The 25,097-nt window shown below is 37.3% G+C and overlaps 1 protein-coding gene across 1 annotated transcript in view; it reads right to left on the reverse strand.

Moving 5' to 3' along the window:
* Positions 1 to 25,097, reverse strand: part of glra1 (glycine receptor, alpha 1) — a 52,960-nt gene that overhangs the window by 21,347 nt on the left and 6,516 nt on the right. The window contains exons 2-6 of the mRNA XM_053630990.1: positions 24,669 to 24,793; positions 10,211 to 10,278; positions 6,557 to 6,780; positions 2,712 to 2,794; positions 2,215 to 2,352 (exon numbers count right to left, since the gene is read on the reverse strand). Coding sequence (XP_053486965.1) covers positions 2,215 to 2,352; positions 2,712 to 2,794; positions 6,557 to 6,780; positions 10,211 to 10,278; positions 24,669 to 24,793 — 638 coding nt within the window. The remainder of the gene's footprint in view (positions 1 to 2,214; positions 2,353 to 2,711; positions 2,795 to 6,556; positions 6,781 to 10,210; positions 10,279 to 24,668; positions 24,794 to 25,097) is intronic.

Genomic DNA, 25,097 nt, shown 5'->3' on the forward strand with positions numbered 1-25,097 from the left:
AAAACAGCATGGCTGTTATTCAGTTTTCATCACACACTTTCATGGCATGTGGGGGGGGGGACAGTGGCTTAGTGGTTAGCATGTTTGCCTCGCACCTCCGGGGCTGGAGGTTCAATTCCCGCCTCTTCCCTGTGTACGTGGAGTTTGCATGTTCTCCCTGTGCTTCGAGGGGTTCCACTGGATACTTCGGTCCAAAGACATGCATTGTAGGCTGATTGTGAGTGGGTGTGTGAGTGATTGTTTACCCTGCGCTGATTGTGAGTGGGTGTGTGAGTGATTGTTTACCCTGCGATGCAGAGCACCCTGTCCAGGGTGTACTCTGCCCACCTCAGGGCCCACCTTGTGCCCCGAGTCACCTGGGATAGTCTTTAGGCTCCCAGCGACCCTGTGTAGGATAAGTGGTGCAGAAAATGGATGGATGGACTTTCATGCTATGCATTAAAACAACAGAGTAGTGGATTGGATAGGGAAATATACCAAATCCAATCTAATACCAATTCAGCATTTTAGGCCAATATCAGTCCAGTGTCAATACTCAGTATCAGATTAATTTATTCAATATCCTGATTAATTTAAATTCATTGTAACACTACCTTTGCCGGCGCAATGATGAAAATTATATCTAAGATCTGTCTTAGTCACAGAGACCCATAGAAGACAGGACAGAAAGAAGACAAACTATACAGATGCCAGAGACAATGTCTGCACTCAGCAAATCAAACAAGACTGCAGCTAATAAATCAGAATGAAGACATATGAATATCTGTAGTCAATGGAGAACCAGGGACCAGTGGTACAGCTTGAACAATGAAAATTCAGGGCCAGTTAGGGAGAATGTTTGTCCTTGAAGAGTGAATTAAAATTGGTGGGATAAGAGAAGAGAGGTGAGGGGTGAAGATGGGAGGTGAAGGAATAGATAGGAGGGAGGCACCCTCAGGGTTTGCACTGGTGTTGTGCCATGAAGCTAAAATGGAGAGGTGAAAAGAGGAGACAGAGACAGCATATTGCAGCAATCTGCTCCTCAACCACACACAAGGAGCAAGTCAGCAAAAGACAGAGAGAAAGTTAGAGAGAAAGTCAGAGAGAGAGAGAGATTTTACTCTGATCTCTTATATTATGCTATAGATGAAGCACACACAGAGTGACATAGCTCAACTCTTCATAGACAAGCAGGCAGATGACACTCATTTCTGACTCGTAGTTTTATCTCTCAACCAGTGTCAAACTAGGCCATTTAATTTATGAAAAATATCCCAAATTTGATGTTTCAACATTGAACTATATATTTAAACCTTCTATATATGTGACAATATAATGTCACAAATGTGGTAACGCACACAAAAAACAAAGTGAACATTTGTATGGACCAGCTGTAGATATATGCGACTACCAATTTCACAAGACAGGACACAGATCAAATCACTCCGCTGACCTTCATTTTTGCACAAATTCTACACCTCTTAAAGTAGCATTCCCGATGGAGCAATACACCCTGTGTCCTTTCTGTTGTGCTATGTTTTATATTAGAGCCCAAGCAGATTAGCCTTCAAGTCTAATTCCCACTTTATCTTGAGGGTAACAAATCCTGACTGGCGAGAATGACCAGACAGATGGTTTTTAACCCAACTGAAAGACCATGAAGGAGAAACGGAGCATGGCCATGACGCTTCTTCTGCCGCCAGAGACTATTATCTGTTTTCAGATCTGCTTGTAAAAAAAAGAAAAAGAATCATAATGTCTCTATGTGTGCCTTGTGTATAGTGTCCCACACCCTGAAACATTCATGTAGAAAAAGAAAAATACTTGAACTACATCATACTTTGAGATCAATACATTGTATAATCTTACTTTTGCTTATCAGCACCCTTACAATGATTATTTTGTGATGCCTGATCTATGAGAGAATAACAGCACTGAGTATCTTCCTGTAATGTCTAACAAGGGTGGACACAGGTATAGCTGGATCTTGGTCCACTCCTCCATGCAGAACACTTTAAGGTCTTTTATATTCTTAGGTTTGTGCTTGTAGACAGCCTGCTACAATCCACATCACAGGTTTTCTATATGGTTCAAATCCAGAGATGGGCACTGCAAAATATTGTGGGTCTGCATATATACGTATATGTCTTTGCTGGTTTGGCACTCCAGAAATAGCAAGGGAGCTTCACGTGCGCAATATTTCCCAGCCTCAGCGAGTGTGGGGCGGGTGCTAACCTGTGTTGTAGTGTTTGGTGCAGTAGCGTAAATCTTTCTCCTCCTTCAGGATAAACTGGGGTAACGTCAGTCCATCAGCCACTTGCACAGCACCTTTTTCGTCCCACTCAAATATCAGATCGTTCATAGTGTAGCCAACTGAAAACGAGAGGAGTAAACAAGTAGTGAATTAACACTTGTGTGAAATAATCTGATAAAAAATTGATAAAGAGACAAGAAATATTGCGTAAACTATAACACTGCAATTTGTACTACCACCTAGTTTTGCTAAGTGCCAGACCCCGTGAATCTGCTGCATCCCTAAGGACAATAACTAAAATAAGAGTGAAAGAAGGAGCAGGCAATAACCTGAGCTTGCAGCATCTTTCCACACACTCGACTTTAAGGTGCACGTAAATTACTGTGCTCCTCATTTCTTTCTACGAGCCAGCAAAACATCCATCTCTGAGCCAGTGAATAAATCTTCCCCAACATTGTGATGAGCAGGGCATACTTACAGCTCTCCAACTGCATTATACAAGTCTGCACGTCCATCGGGAAATTCTTCAGGTCCATGGGACAGGCCAGAATTAGTGTTATCCTGTTAACGATCAGATCAGGCATTGCAAGCAAACATTACATTCTAAATGCAATTTCAGCCATTCCCTCTCTTATCTGCCAATTTCAGAGGTCAGAACTAACAAAGAAATGCATTACATATAACCGGTAAAATCTAAATGATTTTAAAGTGTTAGACAGTCATTTCTATACATGCAGTTAAAGTTATTTATCCTGAACCTAATGTAGTCTAGAAATTAACTTCAGTGAATTTCACACATTTTCTACACTCTCAGGATGACAGTATCACTACCACAGAATAAGAGCTATTTTCCAGCGTGCAATCAGAGTGTGTACCAGCCCTGATGCAATTTAGAGGGTGTTCATAGCTGAAAGCGGTCTGATTCGAAGTGTTCATCTGATGGTGTCAAGTTAAGAGATGATGAAATTCAAGATACTACACATTACTTTCCTGCCCTCAAAGCATACTTTAACCCCTTAAATTCAAAGGGTCCAGGCTTACATTCTGCACTCTGAACTACAAACCATCCATATTAGTACATGGGACTGTACACTCATAATATGCTAGAGTTTGCTACTTTAAATACAGTACTGTCCATGTACTAGTTCTACACTTACTTCAGACTAAACTGGAAAAACAAATACCTGTTTTTAAACGTATTATAGTTATGTTTTTTTCTCTCTAAAATATGCTATTAGTACATATTTTAATGCCACTTTTTAATAATAGTACTTGCCATTAATTTATCATTTGTTCTGATTTTTCTTCACTCGTGGGCTTCATGAGACAAGCTAATCTACCTTTATTTAGTGATGTATACAGCAGTATTTACAAAAAATAGGGCTGTCATAAAGCCATCTTTCCCTTCTCTTCGGTCCATGTGTACACCATATGGAGCGATTTGCTTGGCAGCTTGTGATTACAGTCGGTGCTACAGGTTTCCTGTCCTCAAAAGCTGGGGATAGCCTCTTCTCATCTCATCTCATTTCATCTCTTCTGCCTGAGTGAGTGTATTTTTACATTACTAGCGCCCTTTTACACATGCTACGGAACACCATGACGTTTTGAGTTGGCTTTCCCTCATCAGCCTTGCTAGTTTATTAGCTATCGCTCAGCATGCTGTTTTCTACAACTTGTATTTTTGCAACTGCTGCTTACAGTTTTCCCTTGCCATACCATGTGTTGTTGTGTTCACTGCTAATTCTGTTAAGTTAGCTGGTTATTTGCTAATGCACAGATCTGGTGCTCGAGTTGGTTTTCCCTTTAAACAACAATCCATGCTCAACAGTCCCTTATTCTGTTCATTTTGTGTTGGATTGTTTTCCCCACCATACACTGAGTGGTTAAGCTAAAGCACCACACCGAAATACACATGCAGCTGGTGTCTGAATTCTTTGAACGCCAATGATAAGCACCAGCTATGTGCTCACTGCTAACTGACCATCTAAAGCAGGGGTGTCCAATCTTATCTGGAAAGGGCTGGTGTGGGTGCAGGTTTTCATTCCAACCAAGCAGAAGCCACACCTGAGTTTATTGAAAGCCAAGATCAACAGATTAAACAGGTTGAATAAGGTGTGGCTCCTGCTTAGTTGGAATGAAAACCTACACCCACCCCGGCCCTTTGCGGATAAGATTGGACACCCCTGCTCTAACGCATGCGCTATCTGACCCGGACATCCCCTGCACTGCCTGCGCTGCGATGACAATGCCGACTTACGACATTATGCTCAGCTGGCAGATTTAGACCCTATTTCAAAATCCAATCTGACTCAAGCCCTGCAGCCCAAACACGGCTAGTTTTTCACATCTGGCAGGTGAATTCATGATTTGGTGGCAGACCTGGCTCAGCTGAAATCACTGATTGAGAAGATGAGGCCATTCAATTCTGAGGGTCTGCATGAGTCCCTGCAGCAATCACAGACAAAGCAGTAGCAGCCTGAGTAGGATTGGATGTTACTAGGTAACCCACAGCACCAAATGCAATCTTTCAAACACTGGTTACAGCAGAATTACAGCAAGTACTTTATTGAGAAGTATTAGCACAGGCAGCTCATCCATGGCCGATCTCTATGCCAGATGTCTTAGCTAATATAATAGATCCTGAGTAGGTCAGGTTTGTCCATAGGTCTGTTGTTGATGCCTGTATGTCATTGCGATAGTCTCACCAGATGAAGCACTATGTCTAGATTCATGCTAAATGCAGATGCACCGATAATGTTCTAGTCAGAACTTACAAAATTGCACTGTGTGGCATGCACTGGTAAAACATTAACAGTAATACTGTGCATTAGAGCAAACACTCTAACCTACAGAAATTGATTACTCTGTGAGGGAGCTCGTCAACATCCTGTTGTGATAGCGATGAGACATCTAGTGGTGAGACACCTTGGCTAGGATATAGCATGACTCCAGGCAGTGACAGCTGTAAGCAACTACTTCCGATCATTGATGAAAATGTTGCAGTGGTACAAATTTCACAAAAATGCCCAACCTTTTTCAGGGCTCATTGTTTTGTCAGAGCCCGCCAAAATATCAGACCATTCCAAAGTTATTGCTTTGAATGGATTAGTTTTAAAGAGTTGGACAGAGATGCACTCATAAAAGTAGACACCAAAATTCAAAAAGTAGTTTTACTGAACTTACATCCTTGTTCAGAAGAACATTTGTCCAATTCATGATTTGAGAAGGTTAAACTGGTTAAAAGACATATTCCCATTCTGAATGTTAAAGTGGTCACATGTAGTTCAAGCTGAACAACCTTAGGACTGGTTCACATTGGTGGACTTGTGCAACACTTATTTTCTTGTCCCTATTGCCCCAGAACACAGATGCTCTCTAAGGTTTGCCTTACAGTGAGTGAGAGAGTAGGTCCCATCAAAACTAGTAAAGTTGAACCTGATTAGGGTTTTATATATGGAGGACTATCCTGAATATTGCAAACCTCCGACTTACTGAGTCTCAGCTCTAGAGGCACTGATTTCAGCTGAACCATATCTACTGCCAAGTCATTTAGAGAGTAACTCTTCTTGCAGCACTTATCATTAGTAATGGGCCTGGGCATTTACAAACAACAGGCTGTTTAGACTAAGAATCCTGGGCAAGATTCAGCCAGAATTCAAATCTACCAGCCAAGCATACAGTATGTGTATTACCATGCAATCAGCCCAGGAGATGGCAGAGTCAGACACAACATCCTTAAGATGGTCAATACTAAGGCAATGAGCATGTAGTGGATGCACATTATTATTTTTCAAGACATTATCTGTATAGTTAGCAGTGGCTGCCTAGGCAGTACGTTGTAGACTATGGGGGCAGTCCGACCCAAGTCCAGAAACACACACATTTTTTTGTTAAGGGAATAAACACTCAAAAACAAGGAGCTGTGTATTAACCAGAATCCTAGCTAAGAACAGCAGACTTGGCAGTAAACAGTGCATGGTATAAAGAAGGAATTCAAACTTTATGATACTTAACTGCACGTTAGACACAGACTCCAATAGTTAATTAGTACATCTGGCAGAATACCACACAAAAAAACCACAAAAAAGTGTAGAAAAATTAAATATTCCCAGAATTCTAGTACAATCATTGCCCATTTTAAATGGCCCATTTTTAGGCCCATTTTTATCTTGTAGTTAAGGCCTTGTCATAACAAATGAAAAATATGATACAAAAAATAAGCAATTTATCAGCCAAAAAGCCAAAATAGGAAATCATATAATCTTTGAATTCTGAATGGATCCAGCAGTACGAATTAGATCTTGATTATATAAGACTTGTCACCTTATGCTATACAACACGTTCCCATTTTTAGAGATCCTCAGCAGCTTGTTGTCAGTGGTAACCTCGTGGAAATTGGCACCCTTTTCATTGGCAAAGAACAAATCTGGCTTCCAAATTGAGTCTAACATGGAGGGGTCGAGGTCGAGGGAGTCATCAGGGTATTCACTGTAAGCCAGTCGGGGGTCATTCCACTGCTGTCTCAGGAAAATATTCACCCTGTAATCCTGTAAGACAACAGCAGCTATGTCAGCAGACCAGAGGTGAGGGTATGCATCCATTCCATTCTAGCTACCAGCATTAGTGCTTTTAAACTAACATTAGGAAGAAACATTTCAATGTAAATGTAAACAATGTTTGGATTCTTTTTGCTTTGTTTGTTTTGAAATATATGAATGAAAAAATGAGTTTTCTGAGTGCATATATATAACTCCAATAAAAGCAGTGGTAATTTGCCCCAAAAGCCTGTCTTCACTGTCATGCTCTCAAACCCAGCCATGCAGTTGTAATGTATTGGCAGTAATGTACCTTAGGATGACTTACAAGCATGGAAGCAAATATACCAGTTGACCTTTCCAATAGCAATCAGCCTCAAACTTTCAAAGCAAATATCCTAATGCAAGTCAAAATTTCTAAATATTTCAATAGTTTAGTATAATCTGTTTCTGGTTATTAGATTTGTGCCTCAAAAAAACAATCAGTACAGTGCAGATGGAATAGCAGCCCTCACAGTTTATACCAATATTTTCCCATGCCAACTGTAAAATAACAATGCAACCACATCAAGCTCTAAATGAACAAGTCCCTACAACATTATCACCTTGAGTGATTTCTCAGGTTTTCTGAGTGCCTACTTCACTGGATTGTACTGTTTTAGGAACATGATAGGATATCCCTTTGGAACTCTCTTCCTATTGAACTTAGGAAAGCTCAGAACTTTGACATTTTTAAAGCTCAACTCAAGACATACTTTTTTAAACTAGCATTTGCTTGCTGATATCTACTTTTATTATTACTATTATTATTATTATTATTATTATTGTTGTTGTTGTTGTTGTTGTTATTTTTATTATTTTCTTTCCCGTGTACTGCTTATTTTGTGTACAGCGCTTTGAGAAGCTGCTTTTAAAGGCGCTCTATAAAATAAAGTATATTATTATATTATTATTCATCATGCATTTTGCAGTTAATTGTTAATCGTTCTCTCAAGTCTACCATGGCTATCTGGGTGTCCATTACTACAGCCCAACTCTAGACAGAGAATGAAAGCCTAAAGGAAAGGGTACCCTTTTAAGTCATTTTTTTCCAACAGAATGATCTAGCAAACAAGTATGGAGTGGGCATGCATTCATCAACATAAACTCAAGGGGGAAAAAGACCTCATATTTCCCACTATGATTTCTCCAGGCTAAGGAGACTGATTTATGACAAGAGCCGACACATAATGTGATTCAAGCTCAAGGCTAAGATCCCTTTCTGATGGTGACAGATTAAAAAAAGTTTGGCTGTTTTCATGACTCTACTTCAACTACCACCACTAACAACTGGGAGACTTTCTGGATTTATTTGCGCTCTCTCTCTCTCTCTCTCTCTCTCTCTCCTACTTGAGAAAATGAAGAGCGGATGAGCTTATTAAATGGCCAGTCAACCCCTCCTTGAGTCTCAGACATCCTAAACAGTGTAAATAATATGGCTAACAGCAATCCAGGGGGAGTTGCTGGTCCAAGTAGTGGTCAGGTACTGTTTGTTCATTACAGAACAAAGCACGGTTTTCAGTAGCCCAATCAGATTATCGATGTCATTCTCATTCGTAGTGCCTTGCTCCACCCTCTCGTTTGAACATTAGTGTCAGTGACCGATCAATTTCTCTGGCTGCGGAGGAGAAAAAGAGTGGAAAATACTGCATTTGTTTTGCATGAGCTACTCCTGTGGGCTGCAGCAATTTTTGGTCAGTTCAGCAGAGGCTGAGCAGTAAAGCTCAGCTATTCAAGCCTTGGCATGGAAACTACTTGTGTAGCTCTGCTGGAGGGATTTGAGAGTGCTGTAAAGTGCTTATGAAAGGGTGTGAATTGTTATCTGCAGGATTGTTTCAGCACCAACCATAGTGTCCTTAAGTAGGACTGGGATGTAAAATTTTGTGCTGAATTTTATTTAACCCTTTACTGCATGGTGTTGCCATATGGCAACAATTAATTTATCTGCATTTTTTATAGGCAATAATACAAAACTACTATTTTCCTATGTAACTGGAAAAAGGGGGATTGAACTTTAAAAAGTAAGTTACCATCCATCCACATATGTTTTTACAACTGTAATTCCTTTCTAGAAGAATATTATATACTGTATTGGTAATAAACTTCCAGAAAAAATGTGGAAATGTGGAACTCCTGTAAATTCAATTTTACAATGAACCCTCTACTACATGAATTATTATATTTACATAAAAAAAAATTCTGGATTTTTTTTACTTGAATTAGCTCAAGTAATTTAAAAAAAAGGGGGGGGGGAGTAGGTAAATTGTTGCTGTATGGCAATAAATAATGTGCAATGGTAGAAAGTATCATTGACATAAATATATATATATATATACATATGTATATGTATATATATATATGTGTGTGTGTATATATTTATATATATATATATATATATATATATATATATATATATATATATATATATATATATATATTACCCTTAAGTGTACTAGTGTATAGAGTCTGTGTTGACACATCAAAGAAAACGTGTTGGTTTATGTGTTTATCAAAATACTGGGTCATGTGGGCGATGAACAGAAGACACATGGCTACGAGCTTTCATTTTACATTCATTATGTATTTTAAACAATTGGTCAGTGTTTCTATCTGCCTTTAATCAGCATTATACTTGACATGTAATTATGCACAGGTGCCAAATTTCAGTCCTACTGAGAGAACTCTTTGATATCCGAACACACCACAGCTAGAGAGAGCAGTTAGCATGTGCAAAATCCTCCTTTAACCCTTTTAAACCAACCAACAACTTCAGTTGCCACAAACTACAGTCCTATTTTCTCTTTTATATAAAAAAAGTTATATTATAAAGATTTTTTACAGAATTGAATATGAAAGAATATAATTATATTAGTGAGTTTTGTATACACACAAGAATCTTCTTCACTTCCTATCATGTGATAAAGCCAACTTTCTGCAACTACTTATTGAAAGCATAAGTCAATTCCACCAAAACATAGGTAGAATGTATATATTTACGGTACATTTTTGTTGCTATGTTGATATAAATTAAATTGTGAATATCTCTACAAACAAACAAACAAACAAACAAAAACAAATTCTGTGTAATAATATACACATTCTACAAAGGGCACATTTTGGATGTACAGAAAAAAAAAATATTGTATTGTATTTTCTTAAATTTATTTGCTTATTTTAACATATCAAGATTATTTAAAAAAATATTTGAATGCATGAAATATTTCACTGAATTTTAATTAAGTGAAATTACGGTGTTATTATAATTTTTTTTTTTTTACACCTTAACAGACAATCTGCAATCTGTACTCAGCCATCAACAGCAAAAATTATAATGGACTGAGTATCAAGAAAACCTAACTATATAATTGGATATTTATTATGTAAAAATAATCTTTTGGCTCACCATTGTTGTTTCAGCAATGGATCCAAAACTGTTAATAAAAATGTTGCATGTTACATTCACAGGTGGACCTGTAAAAAAAAACAATATATCAGTCATGTCAGGTGTAATATTAGCCAAGTAGGTGATAATAATCAACAGATAACACAGCTTTATTTAAGGTTTAATATTTAAAAGTTATGATTCTTGTAACTTACCTGATGCTTAAGATAAACAAAGAGTCAAAAAGAAGACTATTTACATAATGCAGTATGAAAAACACTACCCTTGCAAACATTATTTTCCAAGGTGACAGTCTTTGATCAGCTGAGGTAGGATACCTTAATACTAGTGAGCTAAAATAAATTCCACTGAGAGGACAGTATCAAGGTCAGAGAAAATAATTCAATGTTGCAGTGACCCTCCTCACTGGACCTGAATACTTGCTCGTACAAGCATTAATAAGATTAGACCATGAGTGGAACAGACTTTCAATGAAACCTGGGCTATGCTGTAAACAAGCAAGCCAATAATGTTTAGATGAGTCGTGACGTCCATGTCTATGATATAAGGTATGACTGCCAAGGTGCTCTCTTTTTTAGGGCATTAAAATAATTAAAAAATAGTCTTTGCCAGACAAACACAAGTCGTTCAATGTAACTCATGTTTTCAGCAAAAGAAATTAAAGCAAAGATCGCATCTTCTTTCTGTATATATCACTCAGAGTGACACATCTCATAAATGCTGTCCACCTGTTCCAGATTTCTGATATAGTCACACACAGGCCTGCTGAACAGCCGAACAGAAAAAAAAATCCAACTTTCTATTTCTGCGCACTGTCCAAAGCTCAAGTCAAGTCAAGTCAAGTGGCTTTTTATTGTCACGAAAGAATGTTCCTCCAGGACCATGGTGCTACATAAAAACAACACACTAACGACATGAGACGACATAGAACTAAATAAGACCTACACATTTCAATATAAAGTGCACGTGCAAATGTGTGCAAACAACACAAGACAGTACAGTACTACTAAAACAGGACAATGGCACGGTAAGTGATAGTGTAGCTCTGACCAGTACACAGTTCTAGTGTGGAAGTGAATAGAGATAGCTATAGAGCATCTCAGGGTTCTGAATTAGGAGACTACTGGAAAGTAATCAGTATATTATATATCAGTTTCCAAGGGAGTACAGTTTTCATCTCTTTTAGGTGGTAAATTTTCCCTAAAAAAGAAAAATACATACCCAGAGGAAATTGCTACCGTATTATGTAACTTAATATTTTCTAATATATTAAACAAATGGGCATGGCATTAAAATTAATTGAAGCTCTGTTTTATAGCATACAAGAATTACTTTGATGTAAAACATTTGAATCAGTATCAGCATGTTTTATGGCCAATTTCATATATGTGTGAGCTATGTGCATTGCAAGGCTTCTTATCCTCATGCAGTTTGCGCACTCCCTTCACCGGCTAATGTGCTGCTTAGAATAATTTGTCTTTTCTTGACATTCCTTGCCATGTGTGACGCAGTGCTGCCGCCTATGCGGTTTATTCCCAACCTCCTCCAATGAGAAGAGAGAGACTGTGCTCATTAACTGTAAGACCAGGGTGACTCATCGCCCAGAATGATTTGTTTTACTACATTTTTGCCAAATGATCTGGGAAAACCTGCAAACACACACAGTAGCCATAAAAGGAAGATTTTTTTGTCAGCCTCTCTGTCCCAGTGAATCGAAGCCTCATTTTGGTGGCATATCTCCACACCCCTTTTGCAGAATGACGGTAGTTAAGAGGCATCCCACGTTTCACTGCGCTTCCATATATTGCAGGACCATAAACACAACACGCTTGCTCTTAAAGGGCAGTTTTACCCCTCCAAAAGGAGAACTGATCAGAGAAAGCTTGGTTTTGGAAGCTTCAGTGTTGTAGGCTATGAGCAATTGAGTTCCCGAAAAGCGCAAATGAAGAAAGTCAGAAATTCATTATTCTGATTCATTCCTGCAGTAGATCACTTTTCCAGCTTCCTCCTGGGTGAATGCCTCCAGGGTGAATGCAGACAAATTACATACTTCCTCACAGATGCAAATATGGAGGAGAAAGAAGTGTGTCTAGAGACCAATCACTATTTTATTAACCAACACTGCAACCTGGCAGCTGACTTGTTTATAGCTGTCCCTATACAGACCACACTGCGTCAGCCAACTCACAATACCAATGTTAGTACATAGTAAAGCTTTAAGAATGATATCAAACACCCAGCACCTATCTTTCCCCCTACCAAGTTATTTGAGGAAATATCATGCCTGGCCTGATGTGACCAAATGACAGCCCTCTAAAAGCAAAGCAAACAAATTTATTACAATAAACTGGCGGCTCTTGGATAAGTGGATTGCCACTGAAGAAAATGCGCCACATAAATAAAGAAATCTTAATGATATTGCTTATGTTAAAAATACAGCTGCTCTCAGCAGAATCACAATGCCCATGGCACATTAAATATTCATATCACCCAGGCTGTACCTAGAAGGTGTTGGCAAGGCAAGTTTTTATTGAACTAATAAACAGGATATTGCCCACATGCATAGACAAGTGGAGCACAACTCATTTTGCCTTCACCGAGGAAGAGGAGAAAGCAAAGTGCTCTCCAGATGCCTAGAACTCCATGCCGCTGTATGTCAATGCTGTGTTAAATGTCAAAGGCTCTGTTCTTCGATTATAAGCACCTGAGTTGACTCAGAGCACAGTGTGGTTTTTAATTTCAGACAGCTACTGAGATGTAGAAAAAAAGTCAAGGTGACGAAAAGAAAAGGTACAAATTCAAGCTGCGAACAGCCCAGTTTCGCACAAAAAAGGGAAAGCAAATCATATAACCACATTTTCCTCTACATCAGAAAGCAAGGGATTTGATGTTAATGTGGGAAAATCCATAGAGGGTATTTTTCAACAGAGTCCCAAAGTATCATTCATGGTGAACAGCATTATATGTAGCTCCCTAGCATGAACTTGACAAAATCTTATAATGCCTTTCAATGAAATACAACTACTGCAGGATGTCCTAAAATCAAAACAGCTTTCCTCACAAGCTCAGCAAGCACAGCAAAGTGTGATCACTGCTGATAGACACCTATCTTCAGCCATCCTGCCTGAAATGCTAAAGCATTCGACTATTTCTGCATCCTGTTTATACCACAACAGAATCCAGATAAGAAGGAGATTAGGACACAGCCTGACCATCCATCATTGTACATTTCATTCAGCTAGAGGCAACCCCCACCATTAGAAAGACTGCATTAAAATTCATAAAAGCAGTGTTGCTGTGGGCCAGGCTGAGCGAACAGTCTGAGCGTGCAACGTCACACTCCTGAAAGTAATGACAGGTTGCTAAATCACCAGAGTCCCTTTGCTGCCCCTGAGGCCAGCACTGACTGACATGGGGACATGACAGCCTTGTGCATGGAGAGGGACATAAATCAATAGGAGGGCCATGGCATGCAGTTCGGGATAGAGAACAAATTGACTGGAGTGTGATTATACTGGCTTATGAGCCTAGTTTTTCCCCCCAGATCAGATGAAGGATTGGACAATGTGGTCAACAGTGTAGTGAAGGTGTTTACTCTGAGACTTTATTCATGATTATAACAGCGGATAAACATACTCTGTTGATCTATAGCTGCTGTGTAAAAAATAGATGGAAAAAAATACAGTTTTATGATGGCTTTACAAAAGATCAGCTCTTCTCCATTTGAGACTGACGCAGCACAATTCTTATAGTAGTCTATTTCTGTGTTGTATTTATAAGAGTAAAAATAATCAAGTAAAACAAACTTCATTAATTAATTAATACCTTGCTGAGTCCACAAGTAGACATTACATATAGGCCTAAATGTGGCTTAAAAATAAAAGTCACAATTCTATTTTCAAATTCAGGAGACATGCCGAGGTTATAAAATTGGTAATCACATGAATAGGAAACATTTTAAACTGGCTGTTAACTACCATCACTGTATCAGTCTTACAGCCTAGCAGAAGCTTTGCACTATGCTGTGTTATAGTATACCTCATGATCTTAGGGGATTACTGCAGAAGAACTTCTCTTACCACAAGATTATTTAAAAAGTACAAGTTTCAACTACCTCCAAAATGCAAATAAATGAATAAATCTTTTTTTTAAAAAATAAAATAAAATAAAAATCACTCAGTGTGATTCTCTCGGGGCTTAAAGAACTCTTAAAAAAAACCCAGTTATGGTTCACAGAAAAAAGATGTCTATCTCCTAAAACAGAAAATGTTCCCCCGCAGGACAATCTGATTAAAACTCAGAATGATTCACCCTGAAGCAATCAGTGTAACTCTTTGAGACATATAGCTTCTCTTAATGTTTCACTGTCATGATATCCCCATGTATAATTTATCCTAATTATCAAGTGATAAATGGTGCATCACAATCAAAATGAAAATGCCATGATGCGTTAAGGTATTTGACTTTGATGTAATGTATGCAGCAACGTGACGTGCACTGCATTGACATTAAAATGAACAAAGTATAAGACATTGGAAACAAGGGATCAGTAAAGGAAACAACAGGCATATAAGCAGAACTTACTAATTTTATTACAAATATCGTATTGCTATAATAAGAGAGAGGATCCATTTTAGATACCAAAATCAACTTTGTTTTACATTCTTTTGGATAGCCCCCTCTAGCAAGGGGAGTGTATCTATGTTCCCAGGGTCCTATGTTCCCCATATTTATATTGGACATAATGAACACATGAAAATGGATCCTATGTTGCCCAGCATTATATAGCACATAATAGGAACCTGAAAAACATGTTCCCAGCTCCGTTTTTGCTTAATAGGTCATGGGTTATTGTGGGAACTCGTCAAAGAGGTTTTCTGTTCCCCGGAGTCCAATTATGAACGAACTCGGACTTGTCATGCACTCGGGTAAATCTGTACTCAAATTTCACATGGACTCGGACATTTTAGACTCTGAAATTTTTCAGAGTACAGTCGAGTCCGCATCATGTGTAACTTGAAAAGAAAGATAAAAAATAAATAACAGCATAAAATTAAGATAACAAGAAATTAGTGAATGTCTCCCTGCCTGACCAGGGGGCTTTCTGTGCGCGCACACTTGATGTGCACACACAGAAAACTGCCTCATCGTGCAAGTACCTAATTGAGTTCTCTTTAGCGGCTTATTACCCTTGGACGGTCAAATGAATACACATACATCATGTCAAAATGCAAGTATGGCCGAGTATTCATGCAAACACAGTCTGTGTCATTAATGTTAAATCAAACAACAGAAGACAAAGAGAAAATCACTCATTCACTCATTTGACTGAATAACTTCAGTAAATTTAATAAGAATCACTGTATATGTCATACAGTGAAGTCTATTTTATTTGACATTTAATTGTTTTATTCAATTTCGTAGTATTTCTCACTTGAAAACTACTGATAGACCTACCTGACAAAACATATTGTTATCGTGAAATAAGATTGTTATCATTTGGTGATTCCTGTCTTGAATCTCACGTGAAATGTGAAATGAAACCCTAATGACAGCGATTTTTTTTTTCCTATTTAGGAATTAAAATGAAAAAAGTTACAAGAACACAGCTGTATTCAGAAATGAGTTTGTTGTCATTCATAGACAAATAAAAGCAGTAATAAAGCATGAAGCTTGTTGTTATAACATGCTGCTAAATGTAAATCTACTCTGTACTCTCTCTCTCAGCCTATTTAACTGTGGGGGAGAGGCATCAAATAATTGAAATGTCAACTTGAACTGGAGGACACAATATAGTGTGATACAATAACAAAACAGGTTCATTTGTATGTACTCGACAAAGATGGACGCAACACTAGTAAATGTATTAGCCAGAAGCTAAAACAGTACTTACTGAGGTAAAACTGTTTATCCAGAAGTCAGTCAGAATGCAGCGCTTAAGCTAGTTTGCTAAATTCTAACAGTAACATATCTTGGAATTCATTGAGCAGTGACAGTATTTCCCCACTGAATTTTATATAAAATAAATTATTAATTATAAATACTCAGGCATTTCTAAAATATTATATTTTACATATTTTATCTAGAGTCAGACAATTCAGACTAAACTAGCAGAATGCATACTCTTTCTGTGCAACGCAATGCACAGTCGTGACCATGGTCACATCCATTGAGATGTTGATAGGACTGGCAAAAAAGGTGTTGCATCTTAATTACATCTGCTATTTAAATTTTACACATCAAGATATTTTAATTTCTGTAACCGCCCAAAAACAGTGCTTTTCAAATCAGTGTAGAAATGTCAAATTAATGATAAATACATATGCTAATATATATTTCCAGGAGCATATGTAAAAGTTGCTTCTATAAGGATTGGGGTAATCTTTAGTGGGGTAAATGATAATTAAAAAACTGCATGGTGTATGAAGAATAATGCCCACCAAGGCAATTTGTGGATGCTGATGCAATGACAATCCATTTGATAGTACTGGTGCACTGAAACATATCCCCGAGGTTGTGCATTACTCAATACCAAACTGTTGTGTTTGGGAACGAGCCATGTATACAACATCCTGAACAGCTCTTGATAAAGCTAAATAAAAGGAGTGTAATAAGAATTCGATGCCAGTGCTGAGCCAACAGGTCTAAGACTGCAGTCAGTGCTAAATCTGCTCCTTTATTCTGCACACACACACACACACAAACATACACACACACACACACACACACGCACACACTCTCACATACTTACTTTACACTTACTACAATCCAGCTTTATGTCAATATAATTGAAATTAAATTTAGATATGTTATAATGAAAATATTGTGATTTTATAAAATTATTTATATAAAAAAATCACTCTTAAGACAAGAGTAAACAACATTCAACAATACTAGTTATAAAGCCCAAACTAGCCAACCCTATACAGCACCAAGAGCTTCAGGGTGCGTCAAGAGCAAACACCACAATGCTATTATCCACAGAGAGGCAAGATTTAATAGCAAACTAATTTGATATATAAATCGTTAGTGCTCCGCTCAGGATACTTTCATCTCACACACAAGACAAAAAATGTGCACTGACACTGAAGAGAGAGAAATGTCTGGATCAACATAAATATATACAGATTCTCAGCCGTAAAACAAATAAATGTGTGGTCCTGAAACACACAAGCAAACATCTCCATCTACTGTTACAGACCACTGTATGCCAGAAACCTCACACAGTCTAGCTACTGCTTTTTATAATGTTAGAACGACGTCACTCCAGTTTGATTACGTTACTAGTAAGCTTGATTAGTCCTGGATAAAGAAAAAGGAAGTACCTTTCTTGTGAGTACCATCCGATTTGGGGCCATGTGGGTCTAATGAAAAAAAGATCAGGATTAAACATATAATATTCTAACATCAATAATGTTATGCCGTTATTTTCTCTGCAGAAACAACAACAGAACAGAGAAAAGGAAACATAAGAAGCATGGCCCAATCCTTCAGCTAGTTTACTTTACCATACACTTGTGCTTTGACGTGTATGGCAGGGAAGACTAGGGCCAGCATATCAAAGGCAAGAGCAGGTAGGATGCACTTATCTGTCCAGAAATCAGCGGGCAAGGAGAAGAGGTGATGCAGAGAAATGAAAAGAGGGGTGTGGGAGTGTGCAATGCAGATCTCATTACAGGAGGCAAAGGTGGGTTAGCAAAATGCACTAAGAGATGCAAGTACATTATAGAGAAGGGAAAATGCAAAGACTACATGTCAAACTGGCCTCACTGAGCTTTGTGGGTAGCTTTTTCATTTTTCTTGGCTGGTAAATTGCAAAAAGCCAATTTTTTAAAATTCTTTCCTTAAGGCTCCTTTACTCCCCTTTGTAGGTATATACTCCCATCAGATAGCAGAACTGTGTCAGACAAAGAGAAATTACTCAAAGATAAAGTACAGAAAGCATTCATGGTGAATGCTCTATACATTCTGTAGCCTTCATTCCTTCATCAGAGCATGTGATCTATCAGATTAAGGCATTTTCCCTTACAAATTTCAAGCAGACACCAGTAGAGGTTAAAGCTCAACCATTTGTCTTTTAGTTTGAAAAACAAATGTATCTTGAATCCAAAAATCTTTCCAAATTCCCAGTAACACATTTGGCTGTTACAAACTTGCTGAATTATGATATTTTCATAATTACTATGTCTGCAGAGTAGTAACACAAAATGGATGTATTGTACCCTTGGTTGTCACATGGACTGATAAGTGCAGAACTGTGAATTTCTTGTTAAAAGTAAATGACACCAATGACTCTAAAATACTAAAATAATAATATCAGACAAAGATTAAAAAAAAAAAACGAACTATGAAGAGACTTCTTTTCCAAATTGTTGAACAAAAGCAATTATGTTGGATATTATAGGAAAATAGAATATGCAATTTCTGTGCACACACACACAAACACACTTTTATATATATATATATATATATATATATATATATATATATATATATATATATATATATATATATATATATATATATTCATGCAGTATGCACGTGTCTATACTCCAGAAAATCTCATACATCTGTCATGAAAGGCAAATTTATCATTATCTGCCTGGTGAGAAATGGAAATCTGCCTGCAGGAAAAATTCTTGTTGACTGCAGTAATCCGTCTGTGTAACTTGCAAGGGAACTCAGTCGTAAAATGAACTGCAATTACTTGGCATAAACATGAACTGCTGCAGACAGCTGACTTAAGCTCTGTAATGGGAGGCATTTTTCCTTCTATCATGCTACCTGACCAGCAATCCCCTGTGTCAACATAATCCTGAAGATTCAAAGGGGCTTATCCTTTGTGAGGAGGATCTGTATGAACTATTTGAGCCTCAATACCTCTGACCCAGCTTTGACTGTGCTTTGTAAATGCTACATATTATAGTCTTTGACTATCTGCAAAAGAGCTAAGTCCCTTTATGAATGTCAGCCAACAACAGTATAAAGAGATGCTGTCTAAAACATATTAAAAGAGTCAGTGCATGGGAACCATAGAGAAATCATAACTAAAAATGAAAGAACAACCATGGTGTTAGCTACGCTGTTAAGGTGTTTGTTTTCCTTTAATTTGTCACTTAAATGTGTGATTCAATCAGAATTTAACCAAACACTTTTTTCACTTTCGTGTTTAAAAGCTTTTGTATTTTTCACCAGATTTACACTACTTGTATCAGTCAAATAGTGTACATCCATTGCCTACTATCTTATCAGCATTGGTTCGAGCAGTACTGTGAACTTATGGAGCTTGCAAGATAACAAAAGTATTTGAATATGAATTTGGGATATTTGAATTACGTACATGCCACATTAAATAAAATTCTTTTTTTCTTTTATGATTTTTTCCCCCATGTTAGAAAAATTCTGAACCCTAAACACAAATCCTAAAAATGTAACAATACAAATCGTGTTTAAATTAAGTCAAAGGTGAGTCATTCTGGAATCCCAGAGAAAAGTAGACACATTCAGAGTGGTCATATGTCTGTGACTGGGTAACTGCTGAGTTTGATGACTCTGAAAGCATCTATTTTCACCCCCGAGAAACCTTTGACCTAATTTACACAACATTTTTAAAATTATTTTTGAGATTATAATTTCAGGGATTTATATTTAGGGCTCTGAATTTTTTAAATCTGAAATTTTAGGGTTCTATTTTTTTTTTATCTGAAATGTTACCCCTAGCAATTTCAAAACAAAGAGAAAAAAACATCAATTCAAAATGTAAATGTATTAAAGACAAAGAAAAATAATTTTATTTAATGTGACGTGTATATAATTCTAATGTATGAAATTCATATTCAAATACTTTTTTCATCTTTAAAGCTCCATATGAACTCAACTCAAAAATTGGTACCAGAGCACCACTCCACCACACACTAGCATAACTACACCTATGATTACATGTCTAAACTGCATCCATTACTACAACCATTCATAAACAAACTGGCAAGGTTCCATACTGGGTCCCAATCATGCAGCTTGAGTCAGCATAGTTGAATTGTAGCTGCCACGCACGCTGACTTCAAATATAAGCAACATCATTTACAGAATGAAATTCCCATGGTCGATGGTGTCTGCAGTCCTGAGAGAGTTGGAGCTTTTATAACAATTTAAAATGTGTATGAAATGTTAAAATCAAATCTACCCTGCTCACTTTGTACTGGATGACTGCTCTGTCACACTACATATTTACTTGCCTGCGTTGTCTATGCAGCTGTGCTCTGCCCTTTTCACGGCCCATGAGAAAACAACAATATTTCTACTTCTACCGTACGACAGCAAGTGCCGCATTGGAGATATGGTTTAAACTACTTTCTACTACTTTGATATGTTGGATAGATTACATCATTTGGCAGTGGGGAATCCACCAGAGAGACACCGTTAGCAGCATGATCCAATTTCTTTTTGGTTTTAGCTTGGTTCCAGCATTCTTACATTTGGAATGACAGATTCGCCCAGTGCACAATGTCCCACAGCATATCAGCTCACAGCATTATTTCGTTAGATTTTGTAAACAAATCAAAAACCACATAAACAAGTCCTCTATTCCCGGTATGAATTCTACACTCCCTCTCATTATAGAAGCTCTCATCAATCAATTAAAGTCCAATTACTGAATGCAGATAGGACCTAAATCAAGCTCCAGCAGCAAATCATAAATCTTCTTTAGGTTAAGATATACATGAGATGTAAATGCATAGAGATTATAAACAGTCATACAGGAACAGGAATATCCAGAAAAGAACAAAATCAGATACTACTGTATGTACTGCAAATATACCAATAACACACATTATATTTATAAATGTACACCTATGTATCCATTCAAATGTAAAATATCACAGTTCATATATACACTGGTCAATAGTCTAATGCATTGTGGTTGCATTTTTAAAAATCTGGATGGTCAGGACAGATGAATGAACAGCAACAGATCTAAAGCAAATCACAGTAGTGATATCTTTCTGGGCTTCGTTGCACCTCATTGTGCTTGACTCCACTGCTCCTCAAATCCACTGACAAGGTGAACAAGGAGACTGCGGTCACAGCTATACTCCACTCCAGTTGCCAAAAACTGCTAGCGATTACATCAAAGCCTGTTTGAAAGAGCCTCACCGTCTCAAACTTTCCTGACTCCACAACCACAACAGAAGAAAGTGGCTTTTCAAACCAAAAACACAACTGAAGAATATCCTTGCTTAGGCAAATTGAAAGTTGCAAATAAATTTAAATGTCTAGAATTGGAATCATTTGATTTGGTCCCGACAAGGTTTGTCCTAAATATGGCAGGATGACTATGACTCTCTAAATCTTTTTGATGGATTTTTCTACAGTGGGTCCCAGCCATCACCAGTATATAGTTTTTTCTCATGTTGGCACATTCATAGCTTCAGGCCATTCTCTATCATCAAATTAGCCGGAGTGGTGGTAGAGTGCTCCTTCACTATAAGAGCTGGAAATAAATGTCTACTCAAGATAGACAGTGTGTGTTCAAAAGCAACCTCTGGCCATGAGGACACCATCATGAGTTCGGTGTATTAGTTCCAACACTGAATGAATGTCATTACTGTGCTCTACAGCAGAGAAGCCAAAGGCAGGAATGTGAGCACTTCCGGCTCAATGTGCTCATACACTCCTGACTTGACAGCCATGACATCCCATTGACTTTCATAATGCGTGTTCATGTGACCATGGCTGCCTCCTGGCTCTTAGACAATAAAGTAAATTTCATTGTGTTGTAAGGTCGCAGTGAAGGGCCGGGGCTTGATTATCATATATTCTTATTTTTTAAATATTCTTTCCAATTGCAGTGGTCTTAAATTCATCTTGAGGTTAAAATATACTCAATGTACTGTAAGATAACCATTCTCCAACTTTGTAGTATGGCTTATTTTAGGCGAAAGATGTCATGCACCCAGTTTGAAGGGACACAGCTCTACCTTCAAATAGTCATACAGCTCTCTCTTGAATTTGCTCTCTGTTTGTAAAGTGTGTGTGCGCACTCAAATTGATCCTGCTCGCTCACAAATTTATTCTCAGGTTTATCTCCGCCCAAGTCATCAATCAATCAGAAGAGTTTAAATTGTTCATACCCACCAATAATCTCACTGATAAAGGAAAGCACAAGAGGCCAGCGATTGTTTTTTATATTATTTGCATAATTTTTTGTATGTTGGCAACCAAAATGTTCAGATATATATATATATAGATGTATGGAATGTATTGAAAGTTCTGTAAATACATTCCTGGTTGAAAAATGTGATCTTAAACATATGCCTGCATAGGAAAATAAATCTGATAGAAACTCACATGTTCCACATTAATTCATAGCCATCTGGATGCAGGAACTTTATATCAGAGAGCAACAATTCTACTATTTTAGTACCTATTAAACTTGTTGTTTAAAAACAACAGCAAAAGATAGAAAATACTAAGCCCTAAATTATTCTCATTCTTAGCTAGTAAAGCTTAAGACAGCTTATGTAAACAAATTTTGGCAAGACTAAATAAAAAAATCTCATTCACCTAATTACTGTGGCTGACATTATTTTGCACAAACATGACATTAAAGTGGCAGAGTGTAATTACTATTACTATTATATTACTATAACAATTATCCCCTGGATTAAAGATTTCTGCCACCATGATGGATTTCTGTCACAGTGATCTAATGTAAATCATTTTTGAGTTTGACATACATACAAAGGGTTTTGGGTTTATTGCAAATCAGATTTCACATAATGTCACATAATAAATAGCATATGTGGCATAGACGCAAATATTCACACTTTACTGTATGGGTTTTCTATTACTTTTTTTTCAGAGGTTATATTGTTTAACATTTGTTTTTCTTTTCTAATAGTGTGAATAACAGTGTGCTGCTGCTGTTCATAGATTCATTCATTTTTTAATTTATGTAAGTTACAAATACATTTAGTATTAAATATATATTTGTTCATGACCCACCCTTCCTTGGAGCTTGATCTGAAATTAGAATGCACCTATTTTTTGTAAGAGAGCAAAATGAATTGGTTAAATTTTGTGCTCCTGACTTCAGGAAGGCAAAATAATGCCACAGTTCCTAGCAAACTAATAAAAGCTGATCCACGGAGTTTGCACAAGAAGAGCCTCACGCAGAATTACCCAGTATAGATGAGCGCAGGGGATGGTTTACAGAGCTCATTGGTTTTTGCTGCATCTTAGACAAAATTAATACATTCTTTGTTATCATTTTACAACTGATTTATTAGATAAAAATTGACTTAAACTAAATTGAAATCAAATATAAAGCTAAAACAGGAGCACAGCTTTAAACGTCAAAATGCATTTACCAAACAGCCTTCAGTGTAGCAGAACGTTTCTGCATACAGCAAAAAAAACAAAACAGCAACCTTAGCTATGAGCAAGGTTAAGATGCACACCATCACAGAACCAGTGAGACCATTTCCTATCAAGCAGCTGAAAATAGAAGACAACAAACATTCTGAAATTCAGCACTTTTACCTACCAGTAGTAGTTCAACGGTTACAGGGAAAGGCACAATTAGCTAGTTCTATTTTTCTATGTCAATTCTAGGTTGTGATTTTCATTTTTGTTATCTACATTTCATTATATATATATATATATATATATATATATATATATATATATATATATATATATATATATATATATATATACACACAGACCAATTTTTAAATATGCAGCAATATTAAGGACACCTCTGTCATGCATCTTTCAGTGCCTCTTGTTTGGGATTGAGATAATTTCTTATTACACATATCACACCAAACACTGAATCAAAAGGCAAATACTACCCCACGCACACTGTTAGGACACTAACGTAAAGTTACCGGCCCCATACAGGAATGTAGCCAGCCTAGGAAAAACCCTTATAAGGAACAGCCTCTTAAAGTCTTAAACAAAGATTATCACAGGGATCATTTCCAAAAATGAATAGAAATGAAAATCCAATTTCACATGCTAATTTTTGTCATGCTTCGCTGCACTGAAATATGGACATAGGTTTGCTGTTCCATTCACATGCAAATGCAATTTTTCAGTAAATCTTGGGGATTATAATTCAAACTTGACTAGGCACCACACACAAAAGGTTCGCCTAATTTTTTAAGCTGATTTTTTTTCTGACACCTTATTTTCTATAGGAAACCCAGTAAAGCTTGAGCATTTCAGCATATGGTGGAGACATTTTGGATCAATAGCACAATTGATCACTTGCTTCCGTAGCTTTTTCTTGACCAGTGATCAATGGTCAAAATGCACTTTACTTCAATATGCAATTTGGAACGAATCCCCAGCTCTAAAAGACACATGCCCAAGCATTTCCAGCTATTCAATCCAAGCCATTGCTTGGCTACATTCCTGTGTTTTTCGCCGGTGTGTCTATGGCTGCACCTACCTTTAAAATTAGGTCTGATTCTTGCGTCGTACCCAGATACTTTCCCCACGAGTTTGTCCAAGAATTCTGAAGGGGGCATAGGGGAGGCAGCTTTCCGTGCTGCAGCTTGCTGGGATGATGCCAAGCTGAAAAATAAGACAGAGAAACAGAGGCAGGTGTGATATAAAATACGTACACTTTTCCAACCTTTTTTATGTGTGCAGACAGGACTACAAGATGGACTAATTAAGATGGTATTTCGATTACACATTTTCAGAAATTGCAAAGAAGACTTTTGCAAATAAGACATGTCTCAACCATATTTTACTCTACATTTTCCCTTTAAATATAATCAGAAACCAAACACATCTAACTGGTTCTGGCCAATTGTGATCACAAGCATTCTATCTTCAATGCTGGTAAATGTTCCTCAGGTATACTTATACTATT

This window comes from Ictalurus furcatus, chromosome 8, assembly GCF_023375685.1.
Source record: "Ictalurus furcatus strain D&B chromosome 8, Billie_1.0, whole genome shotgun sequence".
Taxonomy (NCBI): domain Eukaryota; kingdom Metazoa; phylum Chordata; class Actinopteri; order Siluriformes; family Ictaluridae; genus Ictalurus; species Ictalurus furcatus.